The following is a 16920-nucleotide window of genomic DNA, read 5'->3' on the forward strand; positions in this document are numbered from 1 at the left end:
GCCCTGCCTTGCCAGATACCCCTGCAGCCGGAAATCTGGACTTTTATATAAAATTTCCTAAGTTTTAAATATCAGCCACTAATTAAAAATTTTTAAGTCTCTTGAAAGCCAAGCAAAATACATCCCCAGACTGGCTTTGGCCACCCCCCCCCCATGTGCAAACCTGATATATGCACCCCTATTTTCCTGGGCAAGACCACCGACATCCAATTTGACAGTGCCCTGGGGGCCTCAGCTGGCTTTTACCAGACAGAATCGCACAGCTGACCAGTTACGACAGGGCTGAGCTGGACCACTCTGCTGCTTTTGTGGAACTGGCAGGTGAAGGGAGAGGCAGCCTCTCTCTGGGAAAGAATGAGGCTCCTGAGTCAGGGAAGAAACTGACCCACGCAGGCTCTTATCTTTACTGAGGCATGACCCTGAGAGGCTCAGGTGGCTCTGCTGGGGTTCAGCATTCTTTTCTACACTGGATGAAACGATACAGTTCCACAGGCAAGAGGGAGCCTCGCCCAGTGGGTAACTGCATGTGGATGGTGTTCTTCCTCCTCTGTGGGCAGGTAGCCGCTCACGGAGGGTGAGTAACAAGGAGCCAGGGCTGGGATGTAGCTCAATCGGAGAGGGTTTCCTTAGCAGCCACGAGGTCCTGTGTTCCTGGGTTCCACTCTAGCATCGAGGACACTCTTCAGGAGAAAGAAGGAACGAGGGCTGTCTCCCACCTCTCACACCTACCACAAGCCCTTCCCGAAGCATCTCTGCTAGCCTTCCAGGCTAGAGGAAGGATTTTCAGATGGGCCCAAGAAGAGATGGACCCACAGGCTTGGGAGGACCCTGACGTGGATAAATCACTCCCCTCTATGACCCTCAGCCTCATCCGTCCCCTCACCAGCTATCTTCTTCTAGGTTCCCAAGGCTGGAACACCTGGAGGGCTGAAGGCAGCCCCGTGACAGAGACACACAAGAACCAGCTAACATGTGACCAGGGAGATCCCAGAGGACAAGTGAGCAGCAGAGGAGATGAGTGTGGTCTTCAGAACAGCAAGAGGAGAGGTCCCTGTGCCAAGATGCTGTCCCCTGTGGGAGTTGTCTACATTCCTGATGTGGCAAACCTTCCCATCAACCCTGGGGGTCTGGCCTCATCTCCCCCCCAGAGCAGAGCAGGGCCACACCACTCGGCTCAACTCCCATGGCAGATGCAGTGTTTAGCGTGCATCTCCCAGCGTCTGGGACACTGGCAGTGCTCAGCACGCACCTCCTGGAGTGAGGCCTGTAGGAGGTTCGAGCAGAGGAGCATGCAGCAGAAGCTGCGACCTTCCACGGGGCAGGCTGCACGGGGCAGGACCCGTGCCAAGCACTTTACACACATTATTTCAATAATCCTCTCTGGAGTCTTGGAGATGGGCCCGTTATTCTTCCTGCCGTGTAGACATGGATACAGGCTTAAGAAGGCCATAGCTTGCCCTCTGATGTGTCCTTGATAAGGGTAGCAAGCCAGTTTTCCCAGCCTGGCTCTCAGCACCCATCCTTAGGGCTCTCAACTGCCTCTGAAGAATCATGAATAGACCAGCCTACGGGACAGAACTACAAAGTCTCATGCTGGGCTGAGGTCACATCAAGAAGGGAGGTCAATAGGCCGACAAGAGGGACCCAAAGCAGCGGCCAGCACAGGGGCCACTCAGGCAGCCTTGACTCTGAATGCCTGCTTCAGGTCGGAGGACGGGCAGCTGATTCGTGCCAAGGGCCTTGTTCTCTGCATTCAATGGGGTTTTGTTGACTGCATTTTGCAGGCCTACAGATTTAATTGCAATCTGGTTCATACACTGTTTCCAGAGCTTTTTAGCAGGATGCTTCTGGGGGTGGGGGGCATTAATAGCTCTTTTAATTGGCCCAAACAACGGGGCTCTGCCTGACTTCAGTAGGCTGTGGGAGCAGTTTTGTTTTGTTTCTTCAAACAGGCCAGACTGCAAGGCCTAACTCCTGCTTTTGGCCCACAATATGGCCCTGGAGTTTTCAGGGCAAAAGAACCCAGATTTCATGCTCTTCTCTGAAACACGCTTTCACAGACTTCCAGCTGATTTCAGGAATCCACATGAACGCTCCCCACTCCCACTTAAAATGTTCTGGGTCTTCCCTCCCTCAGTAACCATCAGGTGAGGTCTTAAGTACCCCCTCCAACCTGAGGACTCCCAAGAACCATCAACAGGGATGGGAATTCTCTATGGGAGACCCTAGACAGAGAATAAACTGAACTTTCCACTTCAAGGGACTTTTTGATCACAGACAGAGCCCATATCCCTAAGTGTCAGGCCCTTGGGGGATACTTGGGTGTGAATTCAGTTCAGGTGGTGGGAAGAGGGGTGTGGTCTCAGTTCTGTGTCGTCCCTTCCAGGCCTGTGTCAGAAGGCTGAAGGGCCCTGGGCCAGGCACCCGTGGTCACCATGAGCCTGCCAAGAATGGGCACAGTGCCAGGAACATCTAACGAGCCCCCAGGGATGAGACAGGAAACTGTCTTAGGCCAGACTCAAAGGGTGAGCCTGTTCAGTCACCAGGGCATTCCCCCTTGGGGACTCCAGCCACAGGACCTGCCTGTACACGGAGGAAAGGGAGCGGAAGAGGTATGAAGGATCCTGTGGAAGCCCAGGAAGATGAAGCACCGGGGTAGCATGGTGGCCCCATCAAATGTGGATGCACATATGGGGTTCAGGAGGCTGGGTGTGGCTGAAACATTGCACACCGTGGTGAGGATTACTTAGAAAAGGTCCCCGCTCCCCTGGCAGGATCAGCCCCCAAAACACAGCAGAATTATATTCTTGGCCTGCAGGCCCTTTCAACCCTTCAGCTGGATCTTCGTAAGTGCACAAGACACCCCTTGCCCACCTGCGGCAGCCCTAAATGGTCACAAAATTGTGGAAGCTGGCCAGGTCCTGGAACTGTACAGTGAACCAAGGAGTGATGTTCTCCCAGGAAGCAGGGCCTCTTTCCTACCCTTTCAAGTCTTCCCACCACTCCCCAGACACAAAGCCAGCTATATGTAAAAGCAGTACTGCCGTCCCAGGGTGTAAGTGGAGTCCATAGGTGCGTCTCTCCCCACCTTGCAGGCCCTGCATTTTTTCCCTAAAGCTGAGAGAGTCTAAGGGTCTAGGGCAATGGTTCTCAAGGTCATCTAAGACCATCAGAAAATACATATATCATGATTCATAACAGTAGCAAAATTACAGTTATGAAATGGCAAGGAAAATAACTGTATGGTTGGGGGTCAGCACACCATAAGGACCTGTATTAAGGGCTGCAGCATTAGGAAGGTTGAGAACCCCCGCTCTAGGGAGACACATAACGACAGCAGCAGCAATTGGTATGGCTCAGAGGTAACTTGTCTAAGGCAAGCTGGGTTCCGTGCCTAGCTCAGAGGGAAGCAGGGGACAGAGGGGTATGGCCAGAGGGCTCCTCAGGGAAAGGCATTCACCACCAAGCCTGATGGCCTGAGTTGAACAGCTGAGCTCCACATGGCTGAAGGGGAACTTTGCCAGCTGCCCTCTGACCTCGCTGACCTCCACATGGGTTGCGCGTGCCCACACACCCACACACAAGCTAAATGAAAACTTAAAAGTAGCAGAGCAACACTCCTTGGTTTCAGATCTCAGTCCTTACCTCAAGAACAGAACTCCCAAGGAGCGGCAGTCAAACTAACACTCTGGAACCATCTCCACCCCAGGAGAACCACCCAGTTCCATGCAGGAGTGGTCCAAGTTTAACATAACAAGCATGACAGCAAACACCTGCTGAGAGGTTTCTGTACCAAGCCCTATCCTAAGGACTTTGCAAGGCTAATGGGTTGAGCCTTGAGCAAGGTGCTAATATCCCTATTTTACAGATGAGGAAATCAAGGCACAGAGAAGTTGTTTACTCAAGGTCACAGGGGAACTAAATGGCAGCGGCAGAACTTGAACTTGGACCACCAGTAATGTTTCCGATAAGAAATTCAGATCCTGTTAGGAGCCTTAATTGAAGAGCTGGTTCTACCCTTTTGCAAATGGGATGTTTTTAGGGGTGGGGATGCTATAAGGAGAAAGAAGTCTGGTAGAGTTTCAGTCTGTAACCTCTAATTTATGCACATTCTGTTCTAACTCACACGTGACAACTTGCAAGTTTAGTGGGGTTTGGCCAAACAGTCTGTTGGCACCTATGTGCCTGATGCCCACCTAATGCACCAAGTTTCATTAATTTCCCAAGATGGCATTGCAAGGTGGCCTGAGCCACCTTCCAAGAGAAGTAAACTGGAGTGCAGCGAATAGGAGGTACTTGATGGGCTTAAGACCCAAGCCCAGCCAGGAGGTGGTGGCGCACACCTTTTAATCCCAGCACTCAGGAGACAGAGGCAGGTAGATCTCTGCAAGTTGGAGGCCAGCCTGGTCTACAGAGTGTGCTCCAGGACAGCCAAAGTTATGCAGAGAAACCCTGTCTCAAAGTCTCAAAAAACCAAAAGAAAGACCCAAGTCCCTAGAATTCCAAAACTTGAGGGCCCTAGGAGAAGGTTCTGGGACAATCAGAAGATTACAGGAAAGTAAAAAGAGAAAGAGCGGAGGGCTGGAAACACAGGCAGCCAAGAGGCCACTGTAAAGCGACAGGAAAGGAATCCGGCCAACCAGGATGGTACTCTCAGGTCCCTCTAGTTAGGGTCTTTGGAATGTCAGTTTCCAAGTCCGGGTGTTTGAGGGGAGGGGGGTGCTCTCCAGGTCCGTCAGTCAGAGATGGCAGGGAGGAGAAAGACCTGGCGCCCACCCGCCCCGCTTCAGGCTCTGCAGTGACCGTCTGAGAATACCAGAAGCAGAGAGTTTATAGCACGGTCAGCAGCAGTACCCTCAGCCCTGTGCCGTGGGTGACTCTGTGGTTGGCTCTGGTCAGCCTCAAAGACAAGTAGATGAGTAGGCGGGAGGGCCAGCACCTGAGGCCCCCAGACAGTGCCGAGCGTGCCCCCTCCTAGGAGACGAGCAGCAGCAACAGAGCGAGCGAGTGGCCCTCTCCAGGTCCACGTAGAAAATGGAAGAAAGGGGCGCTCGGCTCCCTAGCTTCCTTTCCCTCTCCCACTTGACCACAGCGTTTTGAAAAGGGAAGGAGTCCTACTGGATCCCTCCTTTGTCGTGGCCACCCGCACCATCCACCTCGCGGCCCGAGCTCCCCTCCCTCGGCTGCGCCCCACAGCACTCACCCAGCGGCACACTGATCCGGGGGCCAAGCGCCCGCGTCCTCGTCGTCCGCAGCAGCAGCAGCAGTGGCAGCAGCAGCAGCCGCGCGCACAGCAGGGTGGCGGAGCAGCTCGCCCGGCCCATCCCGGCGCGTGGAGCTCGGACCGCGGCAGCCAGCAGCGTCCTTCGGCTGAGGCTCAGGTTGCTTAACTGAAGTCGCTAGCTGCAGCCCCGCCCCGCGGCTCGGCCCCCGAGTCCTTCCCTCGGCCTCCGCCTCCGGACCTAGGGGGGCAGCAGAGAAGACGGTCACGTGGGCGGCTGCACCGCAGGATCCTCTGCCCAGATTGCTGCGGAGTGGGAGTCCCGCGCCCCGCCGCAGGGAGGAGGGCGCGGAGCAGGAAGTCGGCAGCTAGGCCAGCCTCCTGGCTGCTTCTCACCCAGCTCTTCCCCCTTCCTCCTTCCTGGGCGCTGGAGTACAAGGGGCGCCGGATCGGGTCACCGAGCTGGGGCGCATGGGGCGGAGCAGAGCCTTGGGAACTGAGCTCGGAGACTGAGGGGCGCGCAAGGCCGCTCGGGGCCACTCGGACCCGCCCTCCTTCCGGCTCCCGGGGACCCTGCCCGACTCGCTGCCTACACATCCCCACCCCCTGCTCCCGGAGCTGTGCATACACTGGGACTGGTGGCTTTCCAGTCTTAGTTCCGCGGGAGGTCTATGCATGGTCTAGAATCTAGATACTCTGCTGGGTTGTCCATGCTTAGAATTCTGTCCACGCGAACCCCGGGGGCGGCGCAGAAATAGTTCAAGTGGGATAATAGGATTTCATGGGCTGCGCTGCCAAAGAGGCTAGACCTTCCCCACAACCAGCACGTGGCTGAGCATAGGAAAGGATTCCCTAAGGATGGAATAAGACGCCAGAGGTATTCATACCCGCAGGTACCCCGACCTGAGGTCAATTTGGTGGATCTTAAGAGAGGGAGAAAGGGAAATAAGGAGGTGGGAGACAGGAAGGAAAATCAACAAAGAGAGAGCAAGGATTTGGGAACCCGGTTAAGCTTTTCCTGGGTGCATGAATAGGATTAAAAACTTGAAAATCTGTGATCATTGTTCTTGTGGCAATGAGACCATTTCACGCAGAATTTTCTGCAATTGTCGAACAGTCACTCTGCACCTGCTGCCAATATCAGCAGTCTCAAAGCAACGCCTTTGTCCTCCCATGCCCACCCTCAGCGTTCCCCACCCTCTCTCCAACAGGTAGAGGACAGTCAGGGTACACAACAGCTTGTTGGTTCCAGATTTCTTCATGTCCCACAATGTCTGTACCATCACCACCCTGACATCCTTTTATAGTCTCATGTCTTTTCTCGTATTCCTCATGTCCGAACCCACTAGCAAACCCCAAATCTTAAAGTTACTGCTTCCCTACATCCCACCATTGCTCTCCTGGCTACACTAAGGGTCCTCTTCTTGCTTCTTCCCTTACTCCTATAATCTCTTCTCAACACGGTAGCCAGAGTTCTTGAAAATGAAAGTCAGGGGCTAGTGACATGGTTCAGTGGGTAGATTCTTGCTGCCAAACTTGATGGCCTAAATTCGATCCCAGAATTCATATGGTAGGAGAGAATGCACTCCCACGAGTAGTATCCTCTGAGCTGTATGTACCTGAGACACACAAAATAGATGCAGGTAAACACATTTTTTTGTTTGTTTGTTTTGAGACAGGGTTTCTCTGTGTAGCTCTGGCTGTCCTGGAACTGGCTCTGTAAAACAGAGATCGGCCTGCCTCTGCCTCCCAGGTGCTGGAATTAAAGGCACATGCCACAGGCCTGGCTTAAAAATAATTTTTTTGTTGGGGGGGGTTTCAAGACAGGGTTTCTCTGTGTAGTTTTGCGCCTTTCCTGGAACTCACTCTGTAGCCCAGGCTGGCCTCGAACTCACAGAGATCCACCTGGCTCTGCCTCCTGAGTCTGGGATTAAAGGCATGCACCACCACCGCTCTAAAAATAATTTTTTAAAGTCAGCTAGAAATGGTGGTATATGCCTATAATTCTAGCAGTTGGCAGGTGGAGACAGGCGGACCAGGAATTTGAGGGCAACCTTGGATACAAAACAAGTTGGAGGCCAACCAGTGCTACATGAGGCTCAATAAATGAACAAATGAATGAACGAATGAATGAATGAAACCTTAAATAAATAGATAAAATGAAAGAAGCCAGGGCACAGCTTTCCTCTGCTCAAACCCCGCCCCCACACCTGGAGCGGCACCCATATTTCATGTAGGCAGGCCTTCAATGGACACTGGTTGAAGGGAGTGACCAAGTGAATGAACATACAAGAGCCACAGAATACTACTCGGTCATATCAACAACCCAGAACAATCTCTTGACACCAATTTCTACCTAGTGAAGAGTGCCCCAAACCTGAAATTATGCAATAAGCTTTTTCAGCTGAACAGAAGACTTCAAAATTATCTCTCTTGAATCTATTGGTTTTGGCCCAGATTTCATCCCACGGGTCATTTTGAATATCGATTCTATTATCACACATTTGGTGCCTCCCTCTTTTTGAGTCATCGTAAATTTGGCTAAGTATTCCTTAGACCTTTAATCAAGTCACTGATAAAAATAATGGGTGTGCAGACTTAGCCTCCAGATCTCGGTTTCTGCATACCACTCCCCTGGAGAAGGAGGAAAGTGGTCTCCGTGGAGGGAGAAAGGGAAAGTACAAGGCAAAGAGGACGTTTTGTTGGGCTGACCAACGACGCGGCTGTGCCTAAAGGATGCAGAGACAGCTTGGTGACCTTCGATAGAAGCCAGCTGGATGACACTTTGGTCGTCAATGGCATAATAAGTAATGGCTTCTAATGCATCAAATTAAAATATAACCCACTAGTTCATCGTGTGACTCAGAGAGAAAGGGAAAGAGAAAGGTAGGGAAGGAAACTTTTCTTCACGGAAAAACGCTGCCTGGTGAGAGTAGAGATGGAAGCAAATTTAGTAAAGATCGTGGCTGGATTTGTAAAGACTGTGAGGAAACAATGTCGAAAGTCTGCAAAGGGAAATGTATCTCAGCCAAAGAGATCTGGCGGTCACCATCTTAGCCAAGGGGTCAGGAGAAAACATCATCTGCAATAGGAGTGTAATCTATGGCCCCCTCCCCTCCGGGGCCACGAGAGATTCACATTCTCAATCTCTGCTATGTTCCTACCAAAGGGTTTAACCCACAGCTAACAATGAGAATGAAAGCGGATACATCCAGCGTGGAAAGCATTCTACAATGACGAGTCTGGGCTCGTCAAAAAGGTCAATCAGGTGAAAGTAAAATAAATAAATAAATAAATAAATAATAAATAGTAAAAATAGGGGCAGCTTGTGGTTAAAAGACGAAAGATAAAGATATGTGAACTTTGGCTCAGTTTTAGAGGGAAAAAAGTGTTGGAGCAACTAGACCATTTTTAATGTGCATCGTACATTAGAGATAATGTTGAAGTCCCGTGCTAGGATGAAAACATACTATTTAACGGCTATTTTAATGTTGATTTTGTTACTTAAGAGCATGACATTTCTTGGGTATGACAAAGTCTCAGATTTGGGAGATACATTGTTGTTTTCAGAGGTGATGCACTATGATGTCAGAAACTATCTTTCAACAATCCAGCAAAACGTGTGTGTGTGTGTGTGTGTGTGTGTGTGTGTGTGTGTATGAGCATAGTTGGCAAAAATTTGGTTAAACAATGTAAAGATTTGTGGATGTCTTGGGCCAATCTTTTAGTTCATTTAGGGAAAGAAAAAAATAAGACTCGTCAAAACAGTGTCCAATGACAGGCCAGAAGAAACTTCCACAAAGGTTATAGTGACCAATATTCTTTTTTTTGTTTTTTTTTTTTTTTTTGTTTTTTTGAGACAGGGTTTCTCTGTAGCTTTGGAGCCTGTCTAGAACTCGCTCTGTAGACCAGGCTGGCCTTGAACTCACAGAGATCCGCCTGCCTCTGCCTCCTGAGTACTCCTTGTAGGTTGAGCAATTGACTATTTGTCCTCCTCACTACATAGTTCCACCCACAGTTTTCACCATATCCATAGTAATATTACAGAAAAAAAATTTAAAAACCTTCACTAGGACTGAGGAGATAGTTCAGTAGATAAAATGCTTGTCATGTAGGCTGGAGAGATGGCTCAGCGGTTAAGAGCACAGGCTGCTCTTCCTGGGTTCAATTTCCAGCAACCACATGATGACTCACACCTGTCTGTAACTCCAGTTCCAGGGGATCTGACACCCTCACACAGACATGCATTCAGGCAAAACACCAATAAATATAAAATAAAAATAAATTTAAAAAAATGCTTGTCATGCAAGCATGAATACCTGAGTTTGAGCTCAGAACTGTGTGTGTGTGTGTGTGTGTGTGTGTGTGAGAGAGAGAGAGAGAGAGAGAGAGAGAGAGAGAGAGAGAGAGAAAAGAAAAAGCCAAGCTTGGTAAAAACACATTTGCAATCCCAACACTGAGGTGGGAGCATGCAGATCCCTGCCGCTCCCTATTGGCCAGCCTAACTTACTTGGCAAGTTCGAGGCCAGTGAGAGACCCTGTTGCAAAAAAAAAAAAAAAAGGCTCCTCTGGCCTCCATACACATGTGCATCTGAGTCTCATATGTGCATACACATACCCATGCATCTGAATCTCATTATGTGCACATACATATCCATACATGTACATACACTTGCACACAAAAGCCTCATCAAAAACCTTTTTTTGCTAGCTACGCACCTGCTTCCCACCCCGCTCTATAGCAGGGCCTGATCTATGGCTACCTCCTCCATTAGCATTTATTGAGCGCCTGAATCTGGGCCTCAGTAGCTCCTAAAGCTGCAGGGATTGGTCTGCTCTCGTGTCTTGGCAACAAAGCCTTGTCTGACGGCTGTGCTCATCCCTGAGGAGGCAGGAGCTGATGCAGCCTCTCATGGCTGTTAATTATATCCTGCTCATGTGCTTTGAAAGTATGTCTTCCGCCAACTGGGCAGCAAGCCCCTAGAGAACAGTGACAGGTCTTCTGTCTTCTGACCCCTCCCCCATGCCTAGCAAGGCACTCCAGTAGGAACCACACAGCGCTATCTACGGGAGGGTCCCTGACTCTTGGCCTGGGGAAGCGCGTGCCCTCCAATCCATGTACATGGCAGCCTTGTTCCTGGTGGGCTCCACTGTCTTCTGTTAGTGTGCTAATGTGGTTTCTGATGCGCTCTCCCAGACTGCAAAGAACAGAAGGGTGACTGACAGAGAACTGCCTTTGAATTAACTTCCTGTAGGCTAAAGAGTGGTTCCCAAGCCAACGATGTGTCTCCTGTTCCCCTCTGCCACTCTTGGATGTAGGCAAGTGTTTTTCAGCCAGATGTCAGTGTTTACAAAGAACTCAGGGGGGTAGCTTGGAAAGAGAGTACAAAAAAAAAAAAAAAAAAAAAAACAGAACAAGGAAAAAAGCAACGCTTCCTCCATGCCCCGGGCTGCTAGATGAAGTCATCCACAAGTTGTTAAGTCTGGTCCACTGTCGACCTTCATTCTTCCTCCCATCCTGTCTGTCTGTCTGTCTTTCCCCTCCCCACTGCCACGCACAAGCTCACCAGTGCAAGGATGACACCTTTGATCCCAGCACTCGGGAGGCAGAGGCAGGGGGATCTCTGTGAGTTCGAGGCCAGCCTGAGCTACAGAGTGAGTTCCAGGACAGGCTCCAAAGCTACACACAGAAACTCTGTCTCGAAGAAAAAAAAAAAAAGACACCAGACAAGCTAGGTGGTGGAGGCGCACACCTTTGATCCCAGTACTTGGGGGCAGAGGCAGGAGAATCTCTTGAGTTTGAGGCCAGCCTGGTCTACAGAGAGAGTTCCAGGACAGCCCGGGCTACAGAGAGAACCCTGTTTCGAAAAACTAAAAGAAGGAGCTGCTGCCCAGACAGACTTGCCGTGTGGTCAGAGATGTCAGAGACCAGTGGGCACATGCCTCCTAGGCAGATGAAGAAACTTTAGAGATGACGGACAGATTCTATATCTTGATCTGGTGTTGAATTTTCAAGTGTGTACAAATGTTAGAATGTACTGAGCTTTACGATCTTAAGATCTATGTCTTTGGCTATATTTAAGCCTTTTGTTTTTAGATAGCGTCTCACTTACATAGCCCAAGGTGGCCTAAAACTTGCTCTGTAGCCCACACTGGCCTTGTACTCTGATCTCCTGCCTCTCCCTTCCCAGTGCTGGGAATGCAGGAGTGTGCCCCTGTGCCCTGTTATAAGCTTATATTTTATATCCATTAGCAAAGGGAGAAAAGAGATGAGGGAGTGGGGAATGTAGAACCAAATGGAAGAAGGACAAACTGACAGAACGACAGGAGAGAGGGACTGAGGAGAGGAAAGAAGGGAAGGAAGAACGGGAACAGAAAAGGAGCAGACACATCTGCCTGCGGCCTAGCTTCTCTGCTCCTCACAGCCAGCCTATCACACACACTCATCCTTCCGCCTCTGGTGCAGCCTCTGCCCAGGTGCAGGCAGGAGGATGTCCTTGGGCATGCATGAAACATGCCAAAGGGCTCTTGCCAGGTCTGCCCCCTCTGACTCCCACCCAGGGGAGCAGGGCTCCATACTCCTACAGTTCTACTCTGGAGTTGGAGGTTGTTGGCTTGCGGGGGAGGGGCCTCCTGCCAAGCCCAGTGGAGCTTGAACCCAAAGGTCCCACCCACCCCTCCTTGGGCAGCATTCAGGCTCCTCCCACCCCCTCCCCCCACCCCTGGGTGCTGACTGGCAGGCTGCCTAGCAAGGTCTCGCAGACGAACTGGCTGTGGCCCAGCTCCCTAGGACCTGGCTCCGTGCCACCATCCCCTCGTAGCCCCAAGCTCTCCTCTTATGCCAACCTGCAGCTGCAGCTCCGCACCCTGCCCTGGTTAGGCACGAGGCTGTGTCTCCTCCCCCGGGGCTGGGCAGCAACTCAGCTGCAGCAGCCATACATTTGGATGAGGAAGTCAGAGCCGCTGACCCAGTCCGTGTGTGTGCTTTTAAATCGTCCAATGACTGCCAGATCCCGGGAGCTGGGCACTTCCCTGGGGCAGGCAGCACCCTCTACAGCAGAGGGCATCTACCCCCGGGGTCGGCACTGACACGGCCTTCGGTTCTCTCGGGTAGCTTTCCACAGAGTCTGGAAACAAATATAATCAAACAGCCTCATCTCCTACCCAGACCAGCGTCCCTCCACCGGCCCTTTGCTGCGCTTCCCGCCCCCACATACCCCGTTTAAGTGGAAGAGTTCAGCGGTTGAGCGTAGAGTAGAGAATTCATCAGGACCCATTATGTATGGGCCTTAAGAGGACCCTCTAGCTGTCAGCCGCTTCTCCCGTGGTAGAAATACTACAGTACTTTATGGCATGACTAGGGGACATGATGAGATAGCACCTATAAAGCCACCAGCAACATGGCACACAGTGAATGCCCTATGTCCCTGATTGTTATCGCCTCCCTATCTGAAAGTTGCCCCATGGCCTCAGCCAAGTGTCGAATCATAGAAGCCCCTTCCTAGCGCTCCCTCGGGTTCAGCTGCCTCCTGCAAACTGTGCTGAGGCTGCAGCTCTTCTGGGCAGAAGGAAAAAGCCTGCCCAGCCGAAGCCTTGGGTGTGCCTACTGTGGCAAGCAGCCCACCACAGGGCACCGCCCCCACTGGGCCTGTTAGGGCCTGAGCTGGCCACTCCCTGGGAGGGGATCCCCCACCCTACAGGGCTGTGGTGTAAGCAGCAGGGCTCAGCCTGTCCCTGCCCAGGCAGGGTGGAACATGAAGTTACCCTGTCACTCCTTTGCTCCCCTACAGAAGTTCAAGAGGTGCCATCTGAGCCTACAGGGCTGCCCAGTCAGGGGGACTAGCCTGGTTGCTCCTGAAGTGGTGACTGATCATTGACTCTGCTGCTCTCCAACTACAGCCACTAACAGGTGGAAGGCAGGTATCCTGGGCCAGGACAGGCTGGGGTCAGAAGGTAAGGGCCTCATAGCAGAGTCTCAGCTTCCAGTCCAGCTTATGCAACCTTGTTCTCTTCTCAAGATCTCAAGTCAAGAAGCCGGGGATAGGATCACACTTGTAATCCTTGAGAGGCTGAGGCAGGAGGATCACTGTAAATTCCAAGGCCAGCCTAAGTCACAGATTGAGTTCAAAGCCAACCAGGGCTGCTTAGAAAGACCCTGTCTCAAAAGAGTAAAAAATTTAAACTTTTTGTTTTTGGAGAGAGGATTTCTTTGTATAGCTCTGCACTTACTCTCTAGCCCAGGCTGGCCTCGAACTCACAGAAGTCCGCCTGCTTCTGCCTCTTGAGTGCTGGGAATAAAGGCGTGCGTCACTACCACCCTGCTAGGTTTCAAAGATTTTAAAAACCTATCTCCCAATTTGCCGTCAAGTTCCTTCCCTCTTCAATCTACTCCAAGCCCTGAGACACCTTTTGAAGGCCATGCCTCTAACCTCGGGAAACCAAGCTTCTATCCCAGGGTCTCTCCCTTCCGTCTTCCTTCCCAGAGGAGGAGCTCTTTAGCTCCCAAGTTTCTGTCATCTTAAATCGCCCTGGCTGACACATCTCCCACAGTCTTGCTCTTGGCTGTCATACTGAACTGAGAGAGTCAACAGGGACAAGTGTGTCTTAGGAGAGTGGTGGAGCTGGAAGATGAGTTTTGCCCCTGATCTCCTTCAACTCCAACAGTGTCTTGACAGGGTGGCCATTTCTAGGAATGTTCCACCATGGCAATATGCAAATTTGCCACCCTAAAGAAATGGTATCAGGCCCGGTGGTGGTGGTGGTACATGCCTTTAATCTCAGCACTTGGAAGGCAGAGGTGGACAAGTCTCTGAGTTTGAGGCCAGCCTGGTCTACAGAGTGAGTTCTAGGACAGCCAGTGCTACACAGAGGAAACCCTGTCTTGAAACCCCCCCCCCAAAAAAAAAAAAGAAGTGATATCAGGTGACACACTCAGAGATGGTATGAGGTAGACTCCTACCTGGATGGGTCCTCTGGCAATACTAGAAAACCCCAGGGATTCTTATTGCCAGATGTATACCATGAGACACCCCAGAAGAAGGAGCTCTTAGTAGGCTATGTGCCACTCTCCGTGGCTTTCAGAACCCCCTGAAAGAGCAACCACAGATTTCCATCACGATGCGGCGGCACCTCACCTACCGTAAGCCTTTCACCACAGCCTGCAGCCAGTGCGGCAGAGCAGAGGCCCTTCCTCCACAGTGGGATTCCGGGCGCTGGGATCCCTAAGGATGATGTGCTGCTGCCGGGGGAACAGGAAGCAGAGCTTTCTTCTACTTTCAAAAAGATCCTCGTCAAGGCTGGAGAGAGCGCTCGCTGGTTAAGAGCACTTGCTGCTCTTGCAGAGGATCCAGGTTCTGTTCCCAGCACCCATGCAGAGGCTCACAGCAACCCCTAACTCCACTTCCAGGGGGTCCAATACTTTCTGAACTCCACAGGCAGAAGGCACAAATGTGGTTCACATACATGTGGCGACACACACATACAACATACAATTAAAAAAAATCCTTGTCAAGGCCTGGGGATACAGCTTAGCTGTTAGAACGCTTGCCTGATGTGCCCCAGATAGGCACCCTCCTCTAGGACACGGTGAGGAGCCTTGTTTTTTCTCTCTCTCTTTTTTTTCTTTCTGTTGTTGTCGGTCTGGGTTTTTGGAGTTTTGTTGTCTGTTTTGTTTTTTGTTTTTCCAGACAGGGTTTCTCTATGAAACAGCTTTGGCTGTCCTGGAACTTGCTTTGTAGACCAGGCTGGTCTTGAACTCGCAGAGATCCACCTGCCTCTGCTGGGATTACAGGAGTGTGCCACCACCTGGCTTGGTTTTGGTTTTGAGACAGGGTCTTACTATAAAGCCTAGACTGACCTTGAACTTGACCCAGACAGACCACAAACTTTACTACCCGCCTGCCTCAGGCTCCTAAGTGCTGGAATTACAGGTGTGTAGCACCACACCCAGCTGTAACCACTTCTTTAAAGTGCGTTCATCTGCAGAAACAGGGAATTTACGAAATCAGCCTTTATCCGGTAAAAAGAGAACTCTCCCTTCTTTTGGAATAGCTATGTGACCTCCACAGGAAGTACTTGGCAAACTCCCCCCACCTAAATCACACGTGACAGTTATACAGGTAGTATCTTCCTGCGCACTGACTGTGAGACATTCTGCGGGTCTTTCCACACTTATTAATTTTTAATCCTCAAAGCAGAGGGAAATCAGAGTTATTGTGTTATGTTCCCACTACACAGATGACAAGCTGCGGGGGCTTGCTAGGGCCACACGTGTGCCAGGTGAAGACTTGGGGCCAGGGATCTGCGGTCTCCAGAACTCACGTGGACACTATACCTAGAAACAAAGTTTCAACCTGGTTTTGTCTCCACTCGCAAACCATTCCTGCTTGTGATGATACAAGCAGCTGTCTTTTGTCCCTCCCTCCCTCCCTCCCTCCTTCCATTCATCCAACACTGTTTCTCATTGGCTGGCTGCCTTCTACGCATGGCTCAAACTGATGAAATGACCAGAGTTGCTGCAGGCAAGGACTTCATAATTCATCACCATTCATTAAATGCTTCTTTGAAGAGACTGCCTGCCCATCCTGGACTCCATATCTTTAGACACTTTCACTCACTCATTCCTTTGTCTCTGACAAGGGCAGTCGCCAGGGCAAGCCTGGTGAGCTCCAGAAGGACTCCCAGGCAGCACAGACTAGGTCCTGCTGTTTTCAACGGACTTCCGGAGCTCCGCTCCTCTGGGCTCCTTCTGCCCTGGGCTCAGGTTTCCATCAAGGCACTCATTATGCTGCAGTAAAGCACTCATTTACACACCTCATCCCTCTCTTCCCATCCTTTCCACAAGCTCCTTGAGTGCAGACAGCAGACCAGCCTACCTTGGGTTTTTAAATGTCCAGCCTCAGGGCAGAGCTTGGAACTAGCAGGCAGCCAGTAAATGTTGACTAAAGGAACAAACGCATTTTCTGCTCTCAGTGACTGTCTCAAATCATTTCCAAGTGATTCATTCTATTCATTCCCCGGATCCCTTTTTACCTACCTTTCTCTTATTCTTCTCAAAGAGTGTGAATAAGAAAAGGCACCACCCCAAGGGGGAGGGGAGGGGGGGAAGGGAGGCCATGGCTCCATTTCCTTGCCTTAGGGCAGCCCAGGGTTTTCTTGCTCTGCTTCTCATCAGCTCTGGTGGCTTCACAAGAGATGCTAGGCTGGAGGGTGGTTGAACGTTTGGCTCCTGTCAGATACCACAGTAAACTGAGGGTCCCAGAGCCTGGGGATGTAGCTCGCTTGGTAGAATGCTTGCTTGACATGCACAAAGCTCAGGCTGGAGTCCCAGCACTGCATGGAACAGGTAGAGCACGCCTGCAATCCCAGCACCCAGGAAGTGGAGGCAGGAGAGCCAGAAGTTTAAGGTCACCCTTGGTGACATAGAGTTCAAGGCCAGCCTGGATTACATGATACCAAAATGGATGTCACGGTTTACAATGTACATAATAAGACATATACAATAAACTACGATGGGGACATTGCAGATGACCGGAAAATGGCAGGACATGGTGGGTTTTGCCCCAGGCAGAGCTGAAAGTCTTCCTGGTGCATAGGTCTTGTGCTCTGGGGTTCTCGGGTTTTTTTCATTTGGTTGCTTGGTTTTTGTTTGAGACAGGATCTCATGTATCCCAGGCTGGCCTCCAACTTCATGTGTCTGA

At 51.0% G+C, this 16920-nt stretch overlaps 1 protein-coding gene across 2 annotated transcripts in view; it reads right to left on the reverse strand.

Moving 5' to 3' along the window:
* The window catches only part of Sema4b (semaphorin 4B), a 40501-nt gene that overhangs the window by 21817 nt on the left and 1764 nt on the right, over positions 1-16920 (reverse strand). Inside the window, exons 1-2 of one of the 2 annotated variants that reach the window (XM_052762617.1) lie at positions 5618-5745; positions 5204-5462 (exon numbers count right to left, since the gene is read on the reverse strand). In XM_052762617.1, the coding sequence (XP_052618577.1) occupies positions 5204-5324 (121 nt within the window). In that variant the 5' untranslated portion in view covers positions 5325-5462; positions 5618-5745. Of the gene's footprint in view, positions 1-5203; positions 5463-5617; positions 5746-16920 lie in introns of those variants that run through there. The other variant, XM_052762615.1, reaches the window with a different exon arrangement.

Source organism: Peromyscus californicus, unplaced genomic scaffold (genome assembly GCF_007827085.1).
Source record: "Peromyscus californicus insignis strain IS unplaced genomic scaffold, ASM782708v3 Scaffold_4__1_contigs__length_199733344, whole genome shotgun sequence".
NCBI classification, from domain to species: domain Eukaryota; kingdom Metazoa; phylum Chordata; class Mammalia; order Rodentia; family Cricetidae; genus Peromyscus; species Peromyscus californicus.